We start from the raw sequence: 23,944 nt of genomic DNA, 5'->3' as shown, positions 1-23,944 counted from the left end.
CTACACAGTGATTAACCTGCTTTTAATGTGATCATGTTTTCACATGGCAAGCCAATTCTAGATGTCATGCAGAAAAGCTCAGTAAGGCACTCAGGTTTGCTGAGGGGTGGGAGGTTATTTTCTGTTAGAAGTATAGTGCTGAGTATTTTTTTATTCAGATGTGTTCTTACTTGAACTTCTGAAGTAATTGCATATTTAATCTTGGGGTTTTTTCCTCCCTCTTTCTCCTTCCATTAATTTCCAACAGGGAGCCTGGTGAATGGGCCCTTGAAAGAGCAAAGCTGAATGTTAATGAAAATTTTCTGCTTGTGGGCATTTTGGAGGAGTTGGAGGATGTGCTGCTTTTATTAGAAAGATTCTTACCTCATTATTTCAAGGATGTGCTTAGCATCTACAAAAACCCAGGTAACTTTTTCCATTAAAATCTGTTCTTATAGAAACCTTGACAAAATCTGCATGGCTGCTGAAAGGTATGTGTTTATGTCTTGTTTAATCAATTAATGGAGCAGATTTGATTGATGGGGAGAGTACATGTTCTCCTTTTATTCTTAATGTTACTGTGTGATTTTCATTCCTGGGCAAACAATTGCTACTCTAGTGATCTTGCAGCATGCCAGAAGGCTTCCCTTTTAGCACTTCCCTTTTAGCACTGCCTTTCTCTTCTTTTCACTCTGTCAAACTCAGCTTTCAAATAATATTGTCAAAATATTCTCAAAATGGTGTCAGCAATATCTACGTAAGTAAAACTTAAAAGAAACAGCTTGGGGAGCTGAACTCTTTGAGGATTCTGCAGTACCAGGATATTTATTTTCCCTCAAACTTGACTAAGACTTGAAATGAAATAAACCTTCAGTTGAGCTGAGTTTAGGTAAAGTACAAATAAGAACATGTATATAGGGCACTTTAAGTACAAAGCATGCTGAGGAGAAAGACATAGGAGACTTGAGTAGAGAAATTAAAACAGAGAGCATTTGATCTGCCCCTAAATTTGCACCCCTGCAGTCAATCTGAAAGGGTTCTCTCTTCTCTGCATCAGTCCAATGCTTATTTACTGCCAACTTCTTTAGAAGACAGTCTTGTGTCCTATGCCTAACGCAAGAAATATGACGCTTCTGTGGGGCTGTGCATGTCATTCCAGCAGAACTGATTTCCTGCTTACATTTGACTGGGTCATCAACATCATAGAACCAGGGAGAGGTAAAATTTCCCTTCTTGCTTGGTGACTTGGTTGCATTCATGTCAGTGTGAAATGCCTACAGCCACTGAAATGTGTAATATATGTGTTGTATATTAAAAACACATGGATCAAAGTTTGAATTTTGTTTGTTAACACAGGCAGCTGATGGCTTTCGACTGAGAACAGCTATCACAGTAATCAGTCACTTTAAAGGAATTATGGTTTTCTGTCCACAACCAGGAATTATGGGTGACCATATACCAATACCTGTTTCCAGGATGCATCTTTGAAAGTTTTTTATTTAGCAGTGATACAGATAATACAGGCATTCCTCCTCTGAATGTGGTTATAGAGGGTGACTATCTGCTTGCAATAGGGCAGTTAATGCAGCTGTTTGAGAGGTATGAGTGTTCCTTTGTTGTGGTGCTGTATCCAGCCATACAGCTATTTTGCTCAATAATAGTCTTAAGGATAGCATGGGATGGTATTGACATGAGAGCAGTGCCCAGGTTTGGATCAATTGTATTTCATCTCTTTGGAAATTAAAAAAAAAAAAAATGAAAAGGCCTGTGTTTATAGTATGTGTAAGTCTTTATAAAGGTTTGCACAACTCAAACTCCAAGGTTTCTCCGTGAAGATGTTAGACGAGAGGGAAATGGGGGATCAATAGAAGGATGATCTCTCTGCAATGAGCTGACTTTTCTTTGGAAATCTTTAGGACTTCCTCAGCTGTTCTGTGTACCATAGATTTTTCAATTCTCTTACAGTGAGGGAAGATAACAAACAGCACATAGGATCTTGATTTTCATCAGGGTGCCCTAGAAATTGTCAATTGTGAAATAAGCAATCTCCCGGAATCATTAGGTGCTGGATAATCTTTCTCTTCTGTATGTATATTCCAGTAGGTGGAGGAGATTTGATTCCCTATTTCAGGACAGTGATTTCCTCTGGGATTTCATGTATAAAATTGGTTTTGTGTCATGTCTGAAAATTCATCTCTTTTGTTCAGTATGGATTAAACTTTTGTTTTAGTTTTTCCTATTCACTTACTGACAAGGAAGAATAGAAACGAAACAGATACCTTGTGTTAACTCTCTCCTCCTGTTTCCATACATGCATGTGTTTGGGGATTTTTTTTTCTAATCATAACTATTTTCAGGTTATTTCTGAGTTGATGCTAATGCTTACAAAAAATAGAGTCAGCCAGAAAGAAAGAAAAAAAAATCTAATGCTATGTAAAAAATGCTACATTATTCTCCTTAGGGCACCTTAGACCAGATCTGCAACACCCTCTGCTGTTGCATCATGAAGTGCTGGGAAGAAGAGATGTTGCTCTGCCCAGCTGCATGTTGATGCGGTGACCACTCAAAGCAGCAAATACACTTTGGGCCAAAAGATACTGTTTGTTGCAAATAACACCTGCAGATTAAATCTTATATATTTACAGTTTTGTCTACTGACCTGCTGCTCCACCAGAGATCCTCTTATGGCAGTCTTTCCTCTTTTCATATAAAGAAAGTAAAGCTTTTCCATAACTTATCTCTTGTAAGTTGAATATGTTGAGATGAGAAAAACACAGTGAAGGACGGTCTACAAAAAGGTGAATTGCTTCCAGGTTGGTGAAACCTGCGCCAGAGTCCACTGCAATAAGCAGTTCTGGATTAGGCACAAATCAAAACCAGGATTTGTAGAGCTGCCCTGAAGCACAAAGAAACTGGAGGAAGGCAATTTCCATCCAGTGTTGCTTTAGCGGATTACACAGATTAGAAAGCAGAGCAGGAAGCTGATGATTGCTGTCCTACCAACATCATAATCTAAACCAAATTAAAAGCACCTACTTCATGCTGTAGGAAGCAAACCACTGGATGTTATCAAGCCCATAAAATCACATGTGCATTTAAGACATATTTGCAGGAGTCCTGGGTTAAACCCCTCTTCCCAAAGCTGAGACCCTTCTCCCTCATTACAGGTGCCAGATCACCACAGTTCCCATCCGAGCAAAATTGTTATTTATTAGAAGCCTTCAATATGTCTTCAGTATGGGTTGATACTAATAGATATCAGGAAATCTGGAAACTTTTTCTCCTCTTTTTTTCTTTTAACTGTGTAAGCCATTTTCAAACTTCTGTGTTTCTTCTGCGTCTTAAGTAAAATTTCTCATTTGGGAGAGCGTGTAACAACATTTATTAAGGAACTCTTGCTCAGTTTCCTCCCTCTAGCTAGAAAACAAAGTCTATAGCCTTTCTACCTTCAAAACCAAACCACGTTACTGCTATTATTCTGAAGCAGATCAGTTAAACTGTGGCTTTACTGATCAGATAGATAGTAGGATATTCACATCAGAGAGACAGAAATGTGAATCCGTGTGTCTGTGTATGTATGTAAAGACGCAGATAACTACTTAGTGTAATATGATTTGAGTGATTTTATCAATGATGCTAATGATTTCTTTTACATAAGCTGGCAGAAGGAACCTGTAAAGAAAGGTAAAATATAAAAAAAAAATTAAAAGAGTGAAATGTAGTTGACTTGTTGAGACATCGTAACTGACAGCTGGTTATTGAGATTTCTAATATATTTTGCTTGCCAGCTGCTGTGTATTTGTTCTGTGCTGGCTTTTTTCTTTTTGACCAAGTCACATTTTTAAATGCATGCCAACTTTCCTCACATTTTGTGAGCTTAAAAAGTTGGCAATTCTTCATGACAGGAATCTTCAGTGTCAGAGGACACTAGAAGAGTTGCCTTCAGGTAATCAATATGTCATATATTTTCACTTGTTTGTTCTGAAACAAAGTGTAACAAAATGTGAAAGCTTTTTGTGGTGCTAACGTTTTCTTTGGAACCAATCTGGTTTTATCTTGTAGAACACTTTAGACCTACAGACTTCCTGTTTTTCTCTTTTTCCACTCTCTTCTTGAAATTAAGTATTTTCTTAATGTTGATACCAAGTCAAGAATTGCGAAAGGACTCTCTTGACTGAAGGGGCAAACTCTTCCTGCCTTTACAGCCAGAGCTGCATTTGACAAGAGATCAAAAAGGAGCTAGGGGGAGGCAAATGGTAGAATAGATAGATTAATCAATAGATGAGTAGAATAAATAAAAATATATATATTACTGTGTTTACTAGATTTCTTTTCTAACACAGTAAAATTTGCTCAGTTTTGTCTTTCTTTTTTCCCCAGCATTGCAGCAGAGAGAGTCCAATTGCAGAGCCTTGGATTATATTTACTTCAAAATTTGAAAGTATTACTTAATTCCCTGGACGGCCTGAAATAGTTAGAGAATAACTTTACATGTAAAACCTCTCCTCACTCTTCAGAGCACAACTGAAGGAAAAATAATTGATCAGTCCTGTTCATTTTTGCTGGCGATAGCTCACTTCCATAACCTGGCTGGTAGCCAGAATGCGGAGAATACTTACAGTTGCTTCTGAAATGAGTACATGTGGCTTTCATATCTTCTGTGTTTTTAAAAAAATACACACTACATGCAGCAAAACATAGAATTTTCTTCTGCTTAGTCAGCTTCTCTGTCATGGGGTAGAAGTTAACATCTAATGCAAAAGAATAGGCTATATATTTTTTTTATCACCACAGAAATAGTGCATATACTCTCACCTTTCTGCAGGAGTTCATAAATTTGATTTGGCACAAGTAGCCCTATAAAAACACTTCTTTCCCAACAGCAGAAAAAAATTCTCTTTGTTTCTTGAAAGTTGCATTTTACATGGAGAATGTGTAGATCTTACTCGAAAGCAAGAAGACTGACTTAAGCTTCTCAAGCAGTGAATTTTTATTAAGTGCAATGAAATTACTCATGCTGTCAGCTGGAAGGAAATATATTGTTCAGGTAAACTATAAAATGCATTTTTTTGAAAATGCGACAAAAATGTGATTTTCAAAAGTCACGTTTACAGGGAATGCTTTAAACTCTAGTAGTAATATTATCCTGGATAATATAAACCATCTATTCTGTTCATGAATACTGGTGATACAGTCTTGATGTTTTCTATTTATAAGCTTCCATCTCACTTTAAAATTACTAAGGAGGGAGAGGCTGCCATTTGTCTTTATTGCAAAGCTGAGGGACTGTGAGGCAGATGATGAAGCCTTTTTTGATGGAGTTAGGAAGAGGGTGGGATCAACCCCAGAAGGCTTTGCAGCATGCTGAATATTGCTCCTGTGCACAGGCAGCACTGCAGCTGGGGCATGTCTTCAGATGGCTCCTGTGCTGGTTCCCACTCCTTATCAAACTAAAACCGTTTGCAAGTGGAGAAAGCTCAGAGAGACTTTTCTTTCTTTCCTTTTCCTCTCTTCTGTGCCATCACTTTATTAGCAGCGTTCCTCATAGTCTGACCGATACCTTTAGTATTCCTGTGGCAGCCTTTCTCCCAGCCCTGTTCTTGTGCTGCTCTGGCCTGATGTGGATGTTATGGATTTGGAAATGTTCGGGAATTGAGGATCATTGCTGGCAAAGTTGCTGTGATATGAAGAAAACAAAAGGAGGGCAGGAAGATTCCACTGTTCGTTTTACCTCTCTGAGAAACTGGATGTCTTTGCAAGCACAAAACTCTGGGTAAGAAATGTTGAAAGAAGTCTGATGGAATGATGGAAGGGAGCAGTGCTTTTTGTGCAGTGTCCTTAAATAGCGATTGTCCTATATTCTGACTTTGTTTAGCACAAAATAAAAGGATAGAAAATATTGGGACAAGTGATCTGCAGCTTCTAATAGTCTGCCTGCATCTCATGACCTGTACCTTCTGGAGAGGATTGTGGCTGGTATGTGCAAAGGGAATGTATTGTCTCATCTCTTGTGCACAAATACACAACCTCTCCCTCTTCTACAGACATCTGTAGTCTTGATGTGAGAATAAAAACAACTTGGATTAGATTCAATTTAAATGCTGAGATATTTTTTAATATCATTTCTTTGCATCTGCTACTTTCTTAAAAATAGAATTTGGGAAAGCTTTGAACACATTCATATGTTCAGAAACTTTGGAGACTCCAAACATGCTGTCTTCTCTTTTGCCTCAACCTTAAACCAGCTTTGTGCTTTCCCTAAATATTACTCTCAAGAGGAATCACTCTGTATGAAAGTTTTCTAGAGAAGAAGAAAATTCTAAATTTCACATGAAGGCAAAATATGAGGTTGGACTTGGGAAGTAATTAACACTTCCATGGCATGTACCCATCCATTATGTGAAGCAAACTGTATATGTGACTTAAAATATTTTGTCCAGAAGGTGGTGTAATCTCCCTGCTTTTTCTGGACTTTCTGGGGACTTGAACATCATGCACATGTGAATTTACATTCTGCCTGGGTGGCGTTTTCTTCTTTATCACCCAACATCCTGTTCTGAAAATAGAAAATAAAAATAGGAAACATGAACAAACCATTCCTTTCTTCTCCCTCTGGAGTCTGAATATTCAGAATTATGTAGAAGAATGCTCTAAAACAATGTCAGTGCTAAAACAGGCAGTTTAAGCTCTAGGAAGAGTTTTTAATTGTATTTTTGTTTCTTGTAAAACAAATTCCCAGTTCTCTGTGTGCAATAAAGTTAGAGGAAGAGGAAGAGTCACTGTACATATCCCCAAGGACGTTTGTTCCCAATTAGGTTGATAGCATTGAAGATGTTCTGCAGAACTGATCCTTGGTTTGTTTTATAAAGCTGGAGGTAGTCTCAAAAGCTTTAGGTAGGTTATTTAGCTCTTTAGCCACAAAAATACGAAGTTTGGAGAGCAGGCACAAAACTGGACTGCCTGATGTAGGATACCTTGAAGGTAATTGATGCCGCAATCAGTGATAAGCACAATCAATGGAAATTTCTATTTCCATAAAAAGAAAAGATGGTGTTTTCTGTTTTTTAGAGGTTTCAAATCCCATTGTGAATAAACTAAGCAGTTTTAAGAAAAGGAGCTCTTGGAAGGATTTGAGCACTTCTGATCTTCCTTGTGACTCTTGTTTTTCAAAAAATCTGCTAAGTCTTTGGAAGATTTTTCTCAGAAGCTGAACTTCTCTGTGGCAAGTTCTGCAGGAAAGATTGGCAGCTTATAACAGCTGCAGTTCTTGTTCTGCTGAGGAAAGTGAAGCCACTCCAGATTATGTGTGTCTTGGATGAGAGACACAGCTGTGGCACCAAGAGGTTTACCCAGTGTAGTATAATTCTCATTGCTAAAGGACAAGCAGCAGTAAAGGTGTGGCAAGAGGGTTTGACGTGGCTTTCCAAGCCCACATGGACCTTGTATGCATCCAGGTTCAAGTCCAGTGGATTTATTGTTCCCTGCTAATGTGTACTTCTTAGATTGGAGCTAGTTCGTTATGTGCATGGTCAGACAGCAGAGCCTTTGCCTATAAATATCTCTTGTGACCCAAAATGAATGGCGCATTTTGAGACAAAAGTGAGGTAGCTGACAGCCTGATGTGACAATAACACTTACTCCAGGTAAATCTACTCCTTGACCTTACAGTGCTGGACAGTCAGTCTGCCAAACATGTTATTATGGCTCTGCTTTCTCCTCGAGTCTAGATGAGTGGTTGACTTTGTAAATACAGCAACACCAACAATAATTACTCAGATCAGGTGAGGAGTGGATGTCTACCATATTGGAAGGTTGGGATGATGGACGTGGTTAATGAACTGGAGGAATGAGGAGGGCCAGTGTCGATCCACAGTGCCCTTGCTTAGCGCTTTTGTCATTTGAGGAGGTTGTCCACATTCTTGGTCCCACCACTGATTATGGCAAAAAAGGATATACTTTCTCTGTTTGCCAGTTACAATGCAGATTTTTAAATCTTTATTTTAGGCTTGGGTTTTTGTGGAACTTCAGTTTGTAAAGGTTCTGCTCAGAATGAATTTTGATGGAAGGTGAAGTCCATCTTCCCTTAAATCATCTTTTGAAAAACCTAGATCAAATGTTTCTCTTCTACAACCGTTTCTCACTACATGACCTCATAGACTAGCTCTGACAATTTGCCATGTATTGTAGAGACAGGCTAAGTATTTTTTCATAGAATAACCAAATCTTTCCTTTCTTTCTGCTATAATGTATTATATATATGAAGCTTGTGCTGTGTGGTCTGCTACATTTTTCCTGTTCCTCTTCGCTACTTCTTCTTTTTGTATGCTCTTGTCTGAACTTCTCTGTCATAAGTAGAGTTTCCCCTCTCTATACTTTAAGTACAATGCTTTTATAGTTGCAGAGTTACGAAGGCTGAAACCACCTATGACATCACCTTCATACTGTAGTGCAGTTGCAGAAGACTTCAGCCTGCAGATTTTGCGTTTCATCACACATCTTCATGATGCTTGCATTGTTTCTATTTCCTTTCATCAGATCTATTGATGGGCTGTCTGGTTTTGGACTAAACCCACACAGATGTAATTTCATACTTTGTTACAGTAAAAACAAAACTTATTTGTGGTCTATATCTCAAGGGGGCAGTCAGCCAAACCATTGCATCCCATGTATCAAGGGCTTTTTGTGTCAGATCGTTTTGAAGGATTTGTGCTGGTATCTCTCAAGCAACTGTCTTGTTTATCTAATGAACGCATCAGCCGTTAAAGATGTTATGGTTTATAACAGTGCGCCTGCTATTCATCTGAGATTGATTCCCTGCTGCATCTTTTGAATGTTTCCAGTTCCTGGTATAACAGGATGAAAAACCCATGGACAAGAAGCTTTGTTAAAGCTCTGGCACAGAGGGAAAACTGTGTTCGGATATGGCATTAGCTATGTCTTGTAAATAATCCAGGGTCACTAATGATGAAGCACCACAAACTTTAATGACAGACAATTAAAGATTGCAATGGCAAGTCATTCCTTCTTGACTAACTTACTAAATAAAATCATAATGCTATTTTAATCAGTAACATTCTAGCTAAACCTCTGTTACTGCACTGTGAAACAGTATCTGATGGCTCAGAAATGTTTTGAAAAATATTAAAAGTAAAGTAACTACAGAAAATAACTACAATTCTAGAAAAAACTTTTACCTGTAATTTTTGTACAGTAGAGACAAGCAGCCTAAGGAATTACTTGGGTTTTCACATAAACATTACAATTTAAAATCAGCATTTTACAGTGATACGAATGAGCTGTTGTAATAATTAAAATAAAGCAAACATAAAAGACCATAAATTCTGACAAGTTCAATGTGGGATTATAGAAAAGCACTTTCTGGCATGCAGCTTGCTAAAGGCATTAAAGCTAATACCAAAACGTTTTTTTTTTCAACCACATCAGTATTAGGTGACCCACTAGAGAGCTGGGAAGAGGGAGGCAGTGGGTAGCTGGGAGAGATGGCAAGGAGGCACTCTGAGGGAAGAGACATTCCCAGAGTACATATGTAAATAGACCGGTTACTCCCAGAGGAAACAGTGCAGTGTGCTCTAACTTATCATAAGACCAGTGTTATTACTTTTAGAAAAGAAGGGAAAGAATAAATTTCAGCAAAGTGCAAGGTTTGACCCTTGATTACAAAGTTTTAAAAATTAAAATGAAGTAAATGTATTCACAATGTAGCTCATCTACTTCACAAGACTCCTTTTGGTATCTCTCCCAGCCACCAGTCCTGTGGGAATAATCTGCTCACTTGTGCATAGCTTCACACCATGCCTGTGCTGCTTCCTCCAAGCCCCTTTGCTTGACCTGCCCTGGGGGCAGTTTGTGGTGCTGGAGAGCTGACCCTTTACTCTTACAAGCGCGAGTCTTTCTTAGAGTCTGTGCTTCCTGCTTCCTTTCTGGGTTGAAATGTCCTAGCTTTTTGATCAGTCGCTTTTGAAAACTTGCTCTCCAAGAAGCTGTAGCAAGAGAAGAGGGTTTTACTAAATATGGCTAGGAAGAGTCCTTTTTAATTCTTTTTCTTCTTGAAGTGGAATCACAAATTTACAAATGTAATACAAAAGAGTGTCCTCCTTTCCACTGCTGTCTAGGCACATCTTCCCTGTCTCCTCCCTTTCTTCCAAATTGCACTCCCATTTTGTTCTTTAATTAGTATCTTCTTTACAGTTGGACTGCTTTTTTTATCTGTAACATTTGCATATAGTTAATGCACTTTATATGTCTCATCTTTTGAGTTGAACTGTTTGGACTCAATTTGAATGACCCTTCAGTTACTTGGAGATGCCATCTATACAGATAACAGACTTGGTGGTGAGGTGTGGCATTTTTTTTCTCCTCAGCTATCTTTACTCCTTGGCAGGGATATGAGATGGTACAGGTGTGATTTTCAGCAGAATCTCTGTCCAAAAGCACTTAGAGAAAATAAGTTGTCAAAATATGAGACAGAATATTCTGCTGTAGGATAAAGGTTGAGGAGGTAGGCACTAATTATTCGTTAGTCCCTCCTTACTTTAAACAAGCAGGGGAGTCCCACAGGGACTGTGCTACAGCAAGGGATAAATGTTCTCCTAAAAAGAGGAAACTGAGGTCAGAGAGGTCACCGCTAATGTGAAATTACCAGGAAGCAACAAGAATGACACTGGAGTGTTTTACTAATTCTGACAAAGCAACACATTAACATTCTGTTTGTGTGCAGTTGAGAAGGTCTGTCCTTGGCATTCAGGACTGCAGTCTGCTCTGGGTCCTGGTCTGTGTCCGGGTTGGTAGGAAAATGCACAGTGTGTCAGGTAGGTGGGTATTTTTTCTTGCACAGAGAAGCAGGCCCCTACAAAAGAAATTTTTAGGCAAAGCTAGATCAAGCCATGGCTCAGTTTTTCCAGATGGTGGAAAATGATGATGTCAGACAGAAAGGCTAAATCTGGGGTAAATCTGAAGCAGCTGAAGGAGAGACATTCACATTTGAGGTGATGTCCTAGCTGCAAAGCAGAGAGTTCACACAGCTGTAGTTCTGATCTTTGATTAATTGTAGGTGATTCAGGAGCATCAGTACATACCTGCTCTTGCTCCAACTTGCCAATTTTCTTTCAAGTCTATGTTCTGGGTAGGCAACAATTGACAAGGATGACAATGAAGCCAAACAAAAGTAATTTTCTGTAGAAACACCGGGGCTCATTTGCCAGCTAGGCTTACTGGAGGAAGAAAGGAACTGTTGAGTTGGTCTCTGGTTTTCTAGCAGCAAGCAGCAGCTGCTTTGGTAGCAGTAGCAGCAGCTCATATAACAAATGTTTCATGATGAATGCAAACAAAAGCCAGCTCTGAAATTCCAGCTCCACTATGTACGCATAAAATATAAAACCAGTTCAAAATAACATAACTACTCAACTTAAGGGATTTGCCCCCCCTCTAAATAAATTCCACATGACCATTAGTGTTTGGTCTGCTCTGTTCTCTAGGGCTCGCCAAGAAAACATTTTTATTGTACAGGCTGAAGGCAAAATGTGAACATAAAAACAGACCAAGAAAAAAATATTTTTAAAAGAAGGGCACGTGCAAAGAGGTGTGTGGTTTGGGGCAAGGTTTTTGAGAATACCAAACATGCTTACTGGATTGAAATTATTGCTGATGTTTGTGAGTTTGCTGAATTCGCTTGCTTCCAAAATAGGTCTTGGAGGAATTCTTCGTGCACCTCCATGCAGTTTGGTTTCTGAAGATGACTTGTGGTTTTAAAGGCATCTACATGTTAGGAGAGTGTTATGCCCTCTAGAATGAATGTGTTTCCAGACAGCTAGCGGGAGGATTTCTGGGGAATACAAGTTGCTGATGAGAGCAATCTCAGGGGAAATGAGGGTATTGGAGAGAAAGAAAAATACAATAATTGGAGACTTAGGAGAAACAGAGGAGCTATCCAGGGGACAGTGCCTTAAATTATCATCTTCCTACAATTGTTCAAGTTAAAACAAGTAAACCCCAGAAATTACCCATCCTTCCCTGCTTTGCTGCTTGCTGAACCAAGTGCCCACGCAACTGCTCCTGCTCTGTTCTCAGGCCCTGAAATATTTTCTTTTCACAATCAATTTGTTTTCCCCATGGCTTTCTTTGATTCCTCTGGTCTAATTTCCCTGTAACTGTGGAATTAATCAGCTCTGTGTGTCCACTATAGGAAGAAACTTTATTTCTTGTGTTCTGCTGGATCAGTGATAAAACATATATACCCTATTCCTGTGCCTTTTATCATATGATTCCATCTAATACTTTTTGTGTAGTGAAAGTCTTAAACAAGGTAATTGTAGGGGTCTTTCTTCTGTATGGATTTGATGGGTAGACTATTCAGTGGATAAGGAATTAGTTGGATGGTTGCATCCGGAGAGTAGTGTATTGGGATCAATGCTGTTCAATACTTTCATTGATGATATAGACAGCAAGATTGAGTGCACCCTCAGCAAGTTTGCAGATGACACCAAGCTGAGTGGTGCAGTTGTCACACCAGAATGATGGAATGTCATCCAGAGGGACCTGGACAAGCTGGAGAAGTGGGCCTGTGAGAACCTCATGAGGTTCAACAAGGCCAGGTTCAAGGTCCTACACCTGGGCTGGAGCAATCTGCAGTTTCAGTACAGGATAGAGAACAACTTGATTAAGACCAGCCCTGTGGAGAAGGACTTGGAGATGCTGACTGATGATAAGATCGACATGAGTTAGCAAAGTGCGCTCGCAGCCCATAAGGCCAACCATGTCCTGGGTTGCATCAAAAGAAGTGTGGCCAGCAGGTTGAGGGAGGTGATTCTCCCCTTCTACTCCACTCTCATGAGACCGCACCTGGAGTATTGTGTCCAATTCTGGAATCCCAAACATAAGAAAGATATGGAACTGCTGGAATGGGTCCAGAGGAGGGCCGTGAAAATGATCAGAAGGCTGGAGCACCTTCCATATGAGGACAGGCTGAGAGAGTTGGGATTGTTCAACCTGGAGAAGAGACGGCTCTGAGGAGATCTTATAGCAACCTTCCCGTACCTGACGGGGACCTACAGGAAAGCTGGGGAGGGTCTTTTTACAAGGGCATATAGTGACAGGATGAGAGGGAATGGCTTTAAATTGGAAAGGGGAAGATTTAGATTAGATAATAGTAAGAAATTCTTCACAATGTGGGTAGGGAGACACTGGAACAGGTTGCCCAGGGAAGCTGTGGATGCCCCATCCCTGGAGGTGTTCAAGGCCAGGCTGGATGGGGCCTTGAGCAGCCTTGTCTCATGGGAGGTGTCCCTGTCCATGGCAGGGGGGTTGGAACTAGATGGTCTTTAAGTTCCTTTCCAGCCCAAACCATGATTCTGTGAAGTTGTGTTACTGTGTGGTGGGTGGATTGGTGTGCTTAGGGTACACACATACCTGTACATCATTATGAGTATTACATCTTTAGCATTACAGATCACGCAACTGCAAGGCTTAGATTGATATCTGTATGCTTGTCTCGTACTTTGCTCCTCCTACTGCTTGACTGTTCTGATTAGTTTCCAAGCAATTAGTTACATTACTTGATTTCCTGCTTTTTGTGGGTGGAAGAGGGAAATGGAAATGGATAAAGAGCACAGGTGGACCTGAGGGGGGAAAAAAACAAAAGAGAGAAGGAAAAAAAGTGGGTTGTCTTGTTATTGCTTGCTTCTAGCTAGAACAAAGTGCAACACAAGTTACTGGGAGAGCCGAGTGGCTGGTTTTGTTGGGCCTGTGTTGAAGGAGGCCACAGTGCACGCTGACATTGCTGCAGCAGAGTATTTGGCATATGCCTGCCTGGCAAGGAGCATGTGTATGCACAGTCTGAGCAGAGCCCCAGGTGCTCTGCAGAGCTGCACTCTTGGGGCTTTTGGGAAGTTAGCAAGTTTGGAGGTTTACTGCTTGGGCAAGAACATGTACTTTTTCTGTTACATAAAATGAGAGTATGGAATTAATGTGTGGCTGATATATAATATACATCTCCTAAAAGCTAGTGGAAATTGGACATGACAGGAATGAGAGTGTAGCCAAAGCAAATTTATTTAAAATGTTGAATGAAAATATTCACAGAAAACTCTGTTTTAACCTAAATACCACTAAATATTTTCCTGGGCATTGAGGTCTTATTTTTATTTTTGAAGTTTTCTTCCGCTCTCCACTGTCCCTGTAAGCACTCTGCCAATTTCACAGTAGCTGTGACTGATCTTTGAAGGGTCTTCAGGCAGCTGACGAATCTGCTTTGCTTTACTGGGTATTGACATTACTTCGTGTCAGGTGTTTAAATCATGTACCAGGGAATCTGAACTCTCTGCATGGTCCGTGAAGAGAGGTAAATGGCTGTTTATCTCCCTGGGGGTTTCTTTGATGCCCTGAGTGGCTGCCTGGAGTCCAGCAGCAGGAATATTTCTCTTTTGTACTGGATACTGGTATACAGCTGGGGAGAGATGGATGTTGCCAAGTTGACATGCAATGGTATTTGTAGAAGCAAGGGTACAGTATGCTTACAAACCCAAAGTTTATATCTTGCCTTCTTAGTGCTCTCCTTATCTATCCAGTAGATAGATCTGTGCATCGAGTGCCATTTAAGCTAAGCTTTTGGTGTTGTTGTTGCAAGGGGTTGTAGGGTTTGGGGGTTCATTAGCACCCTTGGTAGAATATTTTCCTGTAATGTTTCCAGGAGCAAAGTCTATGGCCTAGTTCTCTACAGGACAAAGAAAGGCAGGGGAAGCTCAGGGCTTCCTTGCCAAGAGCAATGGACATGAAGAGGATGATCTGTTCTAGTAAATTTCTGGGAAACCCCTGCATGGTGACCAAAGGAGCTGCTAAAAGAGTGCTTAGAATGAATGAGCTATAGAAGACAGGAAACCTGGGGAAGGAGTTAGGAGAGTAAAACAATAAAGGGATCCTCTAACAGAGTGATGCATGGCAGTGCCAGCTGGGGTAGTGAACAGTGGTCAAACTAACCTGCTCAGGTATTTGGCAGTGAGGTAGTTTTACCAATTGCCTCCTCCACATTCTCTCCAAGATTTTTTGGATACAACACATGTGAAATGTGTCTCTGATCTTGCACTGTCCACAGCTTGTGTTTCAGTATTTGAGAAGTCTTCAATCTGGTTTTCTGCGCTGAATCCTGGTTCATAGAGACTCATGTTTGTCCAGTTTTATCCATTCCCATTCTTAATTTAGTTCAGAAAGTGGTACATTCAGTGGTAGATTTCGAATGCCTGTGGTAGCAATTAAAAGCCATTTAAGACAGTGCATAATCTGGGAATCCTGGATGCCAAATAGCACTTTGAATTGGTCATGGTCGTTCCTGGTCTGGGATACTTAGTTCAGCTCATGATTTTGTGTATTAAACCAATTTATTTTCTCTAATGATTAGGTGAGATACTTAGCATGGAGTATATATACTCTTTCTAAGTGCAATAAGACACATGTATCTCATTAAGATTATTTTGTTTTGTTTGCAAATGGCAAATTATTCTTTCCAGTCAGCATGATGGAAAAGGGTGAGGTGAGTTCTGTTGGCAACCAAGCACTTGAAAGAAAAGCATTATCCTAATAGGCATATATAGACATACATCCTGCTATACATGTATATACATCCTGATATATCCAAAACAGTTCCCATGGGACCCTTTTCACGGTCAACCATTTTCAGCACTTATTAGCTGAAAATAACGGGAACAAATTGCAGTTTCTACAACTTTGCCTGTTAGGTGCAGCAATGCCAATGCAGGTGGCTGATAGCAAGAAACCTCCGTCTGTCGTCTTATACTTCAGCCAACAGCTTAGCAAAAATGTCAGCCCAGTTCATCTAGAAGTTTTAGAAGCTAACAGAAGAGCGATGAAATTGCAAAGCGTATTTGTCTGTGTATTGAATTTCAGCATTTACTTGGCACTGGCTTCTGCTGCTGGTGAAATACGGCATGGGGTCCTTGGCAGGCTCCAGTACTTTGTGCAGTTGCAGAACACATTAATTTAGCCTATTTTAAGGGCAGACTCACCACTTAGCCAAAAGTTCTGCTTTGAATCGCTGAAAATTGTTTTCCTTGGTGCATGTTTTTCCAAGCTACTTGTAGAAATCAATGGTTTGAGTTCCTGCTTAATTCAGCTATTCAACTTAAAGGCTGCTTCTTTTATCCTTCCAGACCACATCTTGGTATACATCCCGCTAGTTCAACAGGTTTTGTTTCAACAGAAATAAAAAATTAGTGCATATACATTTTGTATCTCATGTGCAGAAAGGGAAAACTCCAAGTCCCACACATCTTTTTATATTGTATATACATGTGTGAGTAATTTTGTGAAGAAATGGCACATGATGCATTGCTATGTTTTGTTAGCAATTGGCGATGCCAGACCAATATGCTGATTTCAAAGTAGTGGCAGAACTTACACAGATTGCTGCTAAAATCGAGACACAAATCTAGCATCGCATCCCTGTTTCTAAGTCTTAGCAAGCAGACTGAAAAATCAAAGGCTGAAGAGATGCAACAAAAGTATTTAGATAAACAGATGTCACCCACTTCAAAGTGTTGAATCTCAGTTTAATTTTTCCCATGCTACATAAATAGTCCTTTCACTTCCTTCAGCCTTGTGGTTTCTCATTTCCCGCTGTTATTCAGACCAAAGGGGGGAAAAAGAAAAAAAAAAAGTAGTTACATTTATGAGACCTTTATATTCGCCCAGCTTAGGGGGTTTTGTTTCTTCAGTAAATGTACTTAACAAAATTAAATGCTCTGGTAATGTGCCAGAAATGCTGTCAACTACTGTGGCAAGCAGATGGATGAAGTTTCAGCTGAACGTGATGTGCCCGGGTTACTGTGTTTGTTTAGAAACTGATGAGCATAGTCAGTGGCCACACCAGAGTAGCCTGTGAGGAAAGTATTTTTAAAGAGCTCAGAGTCACAATTTGATATTCCCAGCACCCATGGGCTTACAGGGGAACTTGGCCTTCCTCTAGACAAAGAACTAGGTCCTGGGACCCGCCTACTCAGCACTAAGCTAAAACCTGATTGCATGTATTAGTTGCCCAGTGAGTGCTGAGCCTGATCAAAACATATGCCTTAGGGCCCTGTTGCTATGTGTAAGTGCGTGTACGCAGTAGGTGTCCCTTCTACATAAATGTGTGCCAAGGCTCCAAGAGATTAATTTATTTTTTTCCAACAGGCCATTCAGAGCTCCCTTGCCTTTTTTTTTCTTTTTTTTTCATTTTTTTGTTACTACAGAAATCCTAAATGTACCATTTTTTCAGATAACTTTTTCATCATGTTTTCCACAGAAATTCATTGAAATATTCTTTTAAAGAAAAAAAAAAAGGATATATTCAATGGTGCATTCTGTCTGCAAATTTTAAAAAGCTGATCAATTATGGTTTGGGGATTTCTTTGAACTGTTGTGCAAGAGTGATATTTAGGTATTTGTTTCCTGGTAAGCTTAGCCAGTTGAATAGATTCAGACTCAGATTTGTTGTTTTGAGGAGCAACTATTGAAATTAGGCACTGAAATGTTAACTCAATTCTTAACGATATTTGCTACCTTACTTTACCAGATAAGTTAGATAGGATAAGTTAGATAAGTTTACTGATAGGATTTCCTCTTGCTTTTAGAATTAGCCTGTGAAGTTGAAGAAATCTCTTGTCCTGAATTGCCTTTTTCCTTAAAGAAGTATTCTCAGTCTGTGCTCTGGGACAAGCAAAAATTGAAATCTGTGGTAAAGGCACATAAGTTATCATTTACTTCCAATTCTTAAATAGGACAGAAGTTTAAATTAGTTACATTGTATGGCTTTTTAATCAGAAATTGTGGTGTTTTCATTAGTTATTTGTAGCTTTAATCACACCATCCCCAAAAGGATCTGACAGAATTAGAAATGGTACAAAGCAGGGGCAAGGGAGATGGTCAGAAACACGGAGCAGCTTTCATAGGAAAAGAAATGTAATAAATAGACCTCTGAATTTGGAAAAGAGACAACTAAAGTGGCACATATTAGAAACAAAAAAAAAAAAAAGAAAAAGAACCATGCAAAGAGTTTGAATGCAGAATGATTAGGCTTGTTTAAAGTTTAAAATAGACATAAAGGGTTCAGTTGTCTTGGTTGTGGGTTTGGGTTTTTAAACCAACAAATAACTTCAGTGTGGAACTCCCTGCAACGCACCATGCTGATGATGACCAAAACCTTGGTAGAATTGCAAAACCGCCACACTCATGGAGAAGTTCATTGTGTCACTACATTTAGTAGCCATCCATGCAGCTTCTGCCTTGAGGGGTGCGCAGCTGCTGAACACCAGAAGCTGTGAGACGGCAGTGGGGGAAGGCACAGTCTGTGCCTCTGCCACTCCTCCTGCAAGCATCCACTGCTGGCCACCATTCAAATATTCAATACAGTGAATAAGCGGGTACTTCATCAGATCCATTGTGCCTGTTGTATGCATTATGTATGTATTTTGTGTGTATTTTAAATTTCCTAGAGACAGGTTTGCCCACACCTGACAGCAGCCATTTTTTACTCTGCTGGCTCTGGATGGGTTCGAGCTAACTTTCTCTATAGCAGCCTATATAGTGCTGCAATTTGGATTTGTGGCTAAAACAAAGCTGACAATCCAACTGTATTTTGTCTGTTGCTGAGCCAGAGCTCATACAGTGTCAAGGCCTTCTCTGCTTCTCATCCTTCCTCCTCAGTCAGCATGCTGGAGATGGGCAAGAGGTTGGAAGGGGAAACAGCCAGGATGCCAGCTGACCTAAACTGACCAGAGGGATAGTCCATACTGTATAATATCATGCCTAGCAATAAAAGGAGGGGTGGAGGAGGAAGACCATGGCTTTTGGCTTCCAAGGTGGTGGTTGCTCAGATACTGGCTGAGAATCAGTGTGTCTGTGGGAGGTGGAGAAGGTTTTCCTTTGTATTGCTTTTTTCTCCCACCTATTCAACTGCTATTATCTCTATCCATTCTTGCGTTTATTCTTCCTGTTCTCTCCCTCTTCCCATTGTGAGGACAAGAGGACTGAGTAAGTAGCCACATGGGTGCTTGGCTGTTAGCTGGGTCAAACCACAACAAGAGGGTTTCTCTCTTTATCTTGATGCAACTCTTAAATGTTGCATGTCTTGTGAATAATGTTGGGGGCCTTTATTTCACCTTTTCTGAAGAATGGCATGTAGTAAATTGCAACATTCTTCATCAAAAGCCTGGTTTGTTGCGGGTTTAGTGTTCTTTTTAGTAACCTTGCTCCCTCACAAAACTGATTTTTCATGAAGAGCTCTTCCTAATTGCTGTCACATCCTTCCTGGTTTCTGTCCCATTTTATCCTCATTCAGAGGTGCTAATGCACACATTTGCCCATAAATACTGAAATGGAAAAGGCAGCAGGTCATTTTATCATATAATCTTGAAGGATGGTAGTCATTATGTCAGGGCTAGTATTGTCATTAAAACAAAACAGTGCAGTTGTCCTGGAAACTTTGATACTAGCCAGTGTCTTTAACACTGGAATGAAACTAGTGGTTGAAACAGTGCAGACATAACACAATTTGCAGGACTAAGTGCAGGAGCAGTGGCTTTTCCTACCCTGTAAATCTCCCATTCTGATTCCTGGGTGTTTCGACAGTATTCAGCTAGTTCCTTTAATCTGCAATAGAGCTAAGGCTACTGAGAACATACTCCCTGTAAACAAGTTGATAGATGTGCCCGTGTATCTCTTCCCCACCAGCACAGTAATGTTAAATGTGAGTTGATCATTGAGCAAACTCCTTTTCCACAATGGATTGCTCTTGATGCTGATCACCTAAGTAACTGAAGACAAATGAGTGGTACTGTGGGGGAGGCTGTCTGCTGCTGGCTGGTGCAGATGCATAGGGTGCATAGGGGGGCCTTTGTCTGCAAAGATCTTGGTCTCATAAGCATGTGTCAGGAATGCTGTTTCCCCCCCTCCTTCAGGAGAAAAATCTTTTGCTTACAAAGCAAGTACACGTGTGTGTAAATCTCAGTGGTGTTTGAACAGCATGTAAGCTCCTAAAAATGTCTTGTATTCATTTATATTAACTCAAGCAAGTTAAAGTCACACTTCCTGAATTGCGGCCTGCTTCCAAAAACTCTCAGATGTATAAATAATCACATGGGGAAGTCTCCTGCCACAGCTTACTGAGACACAGCATCCTGTGATGTGGCCTCACCTTACCCAGGCACTTCGGTGCTCAGAGTCAAACTAGTGCTGAGGTTGGCATGAAGAGCCATTGTGACTCTGTGTAACCTCTGCAACAATATCTGCCTCAGGTTTCAGGGAGAGGCACAACCTCTCAACTCACAGCAAATCCCAAGTGTCCCAAGCTCCCCATCGCAGACCAGGCTTGCAGGCTGTTACGAGATGACAAAAAGCCCAGGTAGAATGCACCTTGACTTGGCTTTTGTGACTGTGGAAATCCAGCAGGAGCCTTAGTCACTGTGAAATCCTGAGATAGCTAAATGTTTGGCTTATCTGTCCGTCAGACTCTTCAAGGTCTGCTAGGTGAATATAAATTTATTTTTATTAGTGAGGATGCTCACCCCTTACACAAGCTTATTAGTACAGGCATGGAGGGGAGCAGCGGGTTACCTGAGGCTTACTTCAAGGGGGAAAGATGCATTCTTGTTTCTGGTTCCTAGTAACCTTGGGGGACACAAAGATGCTGGCGGCCTTAGTGCTTGGCCCTGTTGAGACATTCTACTTTGCCTTTTGGCCTGAAGAGCAGAGAATCAAGATGTTCCCTCTCCAGGAAAAGCATGGGGTGAGAATTGCATTAGCCACACTAGGAGATTTCTCTCCTCTCCCAGGACTTCCAGTTAATATAAATCCCTTCTTCTTAGTTTTTTTTTTTTCTTGCTGAAACAAGTCTGCCTGTGTTAAACAACGGACCCCTTTCCTCAGTTTTGGCCAGAGGAGGAAGCCTTTGTCCCAATACGCTGGCAGCTGGCCAAAGCTGTCGGGCTGTGGGCCAGGAGGGGGTGAACTTGAAAGGAACAGTGTGCTGTTTCTGCTCTGGTAGCATTATTCCTTCTTCACCAGTGCCTCAGCCCCTGACTGCCTTCAGTCACTCATTATACACAAAAGAACCTAAGAAAAGAGAGAGAATTTTCTCTTGACCGCCTGTAACTTGCAATAATAAGGAATAAAGCAATTTCAGGGCTTTCTACTGTCTGTGTGCACACAGAGTTGGGAGAAAATCTTCTTAGAACTGCCAACTTTCTCCCATGGGAGAAGAGAACTGATAGCTTTTTTTTTCTTCCCATTTTAATAGCAGTTGTCATACAGTAATGTAGATCTTCCGGTCCTGTATACCCTATCAGTAAGTGGTTTTACCTTGGCAGTGCGTTGATTTTATTATTGGGTCATTTCAGTGGTTATTCTTATATAAAGCAGTAAGCAGTCATTTGTATGCTCTAAGAAAACAGAAAGTGGCAGCACTTAGAATTTATAATTTTCAAAGCAATGTTCTCATCCTTTTTTTTAAAAAGCAGTGTTACTCTACATTCCTGCAAGGCCTGATACTACAGGGTGGTGACAACTAGGTTTGAAGAGCCAACAGCTGGAAAAGGTAGGCAGTTAGGTGTTCAGACATCTTCTAAAAATGACATTCACACTGAGGTATCTCAAAGGAACTGACAAAAAGGCTTTTGCAAGTGGTACTCTAGACTCGGAAGCTGACATGTGCAAGACTTTTGGAACTTGCATCTGTGAAAGACTTAAATGGACCATTGGGTCATTCATTCAGTTTGGCTTTTTGTGTGCTACAGTGTCTCTTACTTGGGCAGACATCAGTATCGGGAGTTGGTTAAGTTATCCAGCATTGATGTAAAAATATGAAGTGATAGCAAATCAACTCTTTTTGGTTTGTTCTAGTGATTAGTCACCTTCACTGCTTTTAAAAGCTGTTCCTTACTTCCAGACCACATTTCTTTGGTTTCTGCTTCTAACCCTTCAATACCCATAGTTTTCTCACCATGAAAATATGCAGATGCTGTAATCAAGTCACCTCCCAATCTTCTTTTTTTGGTAAGCTGACCAGAATGAATTTATAATCTTTCACTGAAGCGTCCCTTCCAACCCCAGTATTCATTCTGAGGCTGTCATGCCCTGTCTGATTTAGGACGTGGTTGCAGAACTGGACACTATATGCCAGTGTTGCTCTCATCAGTACAATATATGGAAATAAAGACAACTCTACTTTGCTCCATCCCTCTTACACATCTTAAGCTTGCACAGCATGCCTCTTCTATCACTTCCTTTTTGTGGACAAAAATCACAGATAGCAGCCTGCTGTGACTTGAAGCATAAAGGCAAGATGCCTGCTTTAGGTTCTCAAGTCCCAGATCTTCTGCATAACAGGCCTGTAGTGAAGATTTTCCTGCTTGTGAGAAAAAAAGTAATAATGTTAGTATCTGCATAACCTGCTATGCAACACTCTTCACAAGCAATCTGTAAGAACATATTTTTAAATTGTGGTTTTGTCAGATCTAGATTTGATTGGATACTTTCAATAATACTTATACAGTTATGAAAGATACGTTAGAAATCATGTATGAACTGCAACCATAGCAGTTCTGTCAGCAACTCTAACTAGAGAATCCTGGCATTTCCTCTGCAAATTACTTTGGGTTTGGCACCTCCAAATTGTGTAGTTCAACTTAGAAGTTGCTTAACAGCAATAAAAGTGCCTGACCACTTTCTCATAAGAATCCACTTTTTCGCTCTGCCATTGTGTGTTCAGCGTTTTTTTTCCTTCTGTGTTAACTTACCATAGCTGGGAATGTAGCATTAAAGTACACCAAATAAAGGAGTCTCTTAGAAGATCCTGCTGAGATTTGTTATCTGATCATGTGTGAGATAGAGCATGTTTCCAGGCTAGGGCAGCAGCAGAGGCAGTGCGTGGTACAGGAGGTTCGGCTGAGGCGTCCCACGCAGCTCGAAATCCACAGCTATGAACTTGTAGGAGGAAAGGCATAACACCATGAAGTTTCCAAGAGCAGCATTGGAGATTTCATGGTAAATACTTCCTGGCTAGAGAAAAGAACTGAGAGAGTGGTAGCTGTTTACAAAGTACGGAGAAAGTTGCGTATTTGCTTTACTTAGTGCATTATAAGGACAATGTTTCATAATAGTGATTTAATGCCTTTAATTTAAGTAGTATTTCAGAGCACTGCTGAATGCATATCACTGTTACATTGTCCACTTGACAGCCAGACAAGTGCAGTGTTGACATCTACAATATATTCCCAAAATATGTTACTTGCATAGCATAGAAGGATGTTTCTTTTGTTATTTTCAGCCTTATTGGCCCGAAGTACTTCTTACAATTATCACTAACGTTATTCTTTCTTTTTTCGTCATGTTTCGTCTGGGTTCTGATTTTATACCATGCCTCCTTGGTGTTTACATCCTTGAGCATTAGTAGTTGTTTGATTATATGTTTTTCAGATTACCTCTGTGAGCTCTTCCTGACTAATGTCTGTTTTGGCATCCTTCCAGTTTTCTCTGCCAGGTTATTCTCTGAGCTCCCTGCCTTTTGTCCATATTAATGTTAATAATTCAATTATACTAAGTTAACAATGACATTATTCTTCCTGTGGTTTCCTTATTCATTTTAGTGGTAAGAAAGAAGAGCATTGCTGTAAGTGTCTCACCTAGTTCAGCCTCTGTCATTGGTAGCCAGTGTTCTGCAGTGTCCATGCTAATTACAGTCCAGTGTATTTGCACCCAAGATCCCTGTTTGATAAATAGGACATCCAGTTTGCCTAGGATTGCAGGTAACTGGAGTTCTGTGTGTTTCCATGACCCCTGAAGAGCTGTCCTTTCAGAGGGGCCTGTATCTGACTTTTAGAAGACTGAACATTGCTGTGTGTGAGGGGGGCAGAGTTTTCCTAATGACTTGGAATTAGGAGTCATTCCATGTCATCAAATAGTC

General features: G+C 40.3%; 2 protein-coding genes across 2 annotated transcripts in view; both read left to right on the top strand.

Moving 5' to 3' along the window:
• Window positions 1-23,944, top strand: part of TAB2 (TGF-beta activated kinase 1 (MAP3K7) binding protein 2) — a 183,818-nt gene that overhangs the window by 16,164 nt on the left and 143,710 nt on the right. The window lies entirely within an intron of this gene.
• The window catches only part of UST (uronyl 2-sulfotransferase), a 165,985-nt gene that overhangs the window by 135,964 nt on the left and 6,077 nt on the right, over window positions 1-23,944 (top strand). Inside the window, exon 7 of the mRNA XM_069852158.1 lies at window positions 248-405. Coding sequence (XP_069708259.1) covers window positions 248-405 — 158 coding nt within the window. The remainder of the gene's footprint in view (window positions 1-247; window positions 406-23,944) is intronic.

This window comes from Phaenicophaeus curvirostris, chromosome 2 (genome assembly GCF_032191515.1).
Source record: "Phaenicophaeus curvirostris isolate KB17595 chromosome 2, BPBGC_Pcur_1.0, whole genome shotgun sequence".
Lineage (NCBI taxonomy): Eukaryota > Metazoa > Chordata > Aves > Cuculiformes > Cuculidae > Phaenicophaeus > Phaenicophaeus curvirostris.
This window is presented reverse-complemented; position numbering and strand designations above follow the sequence as displayed.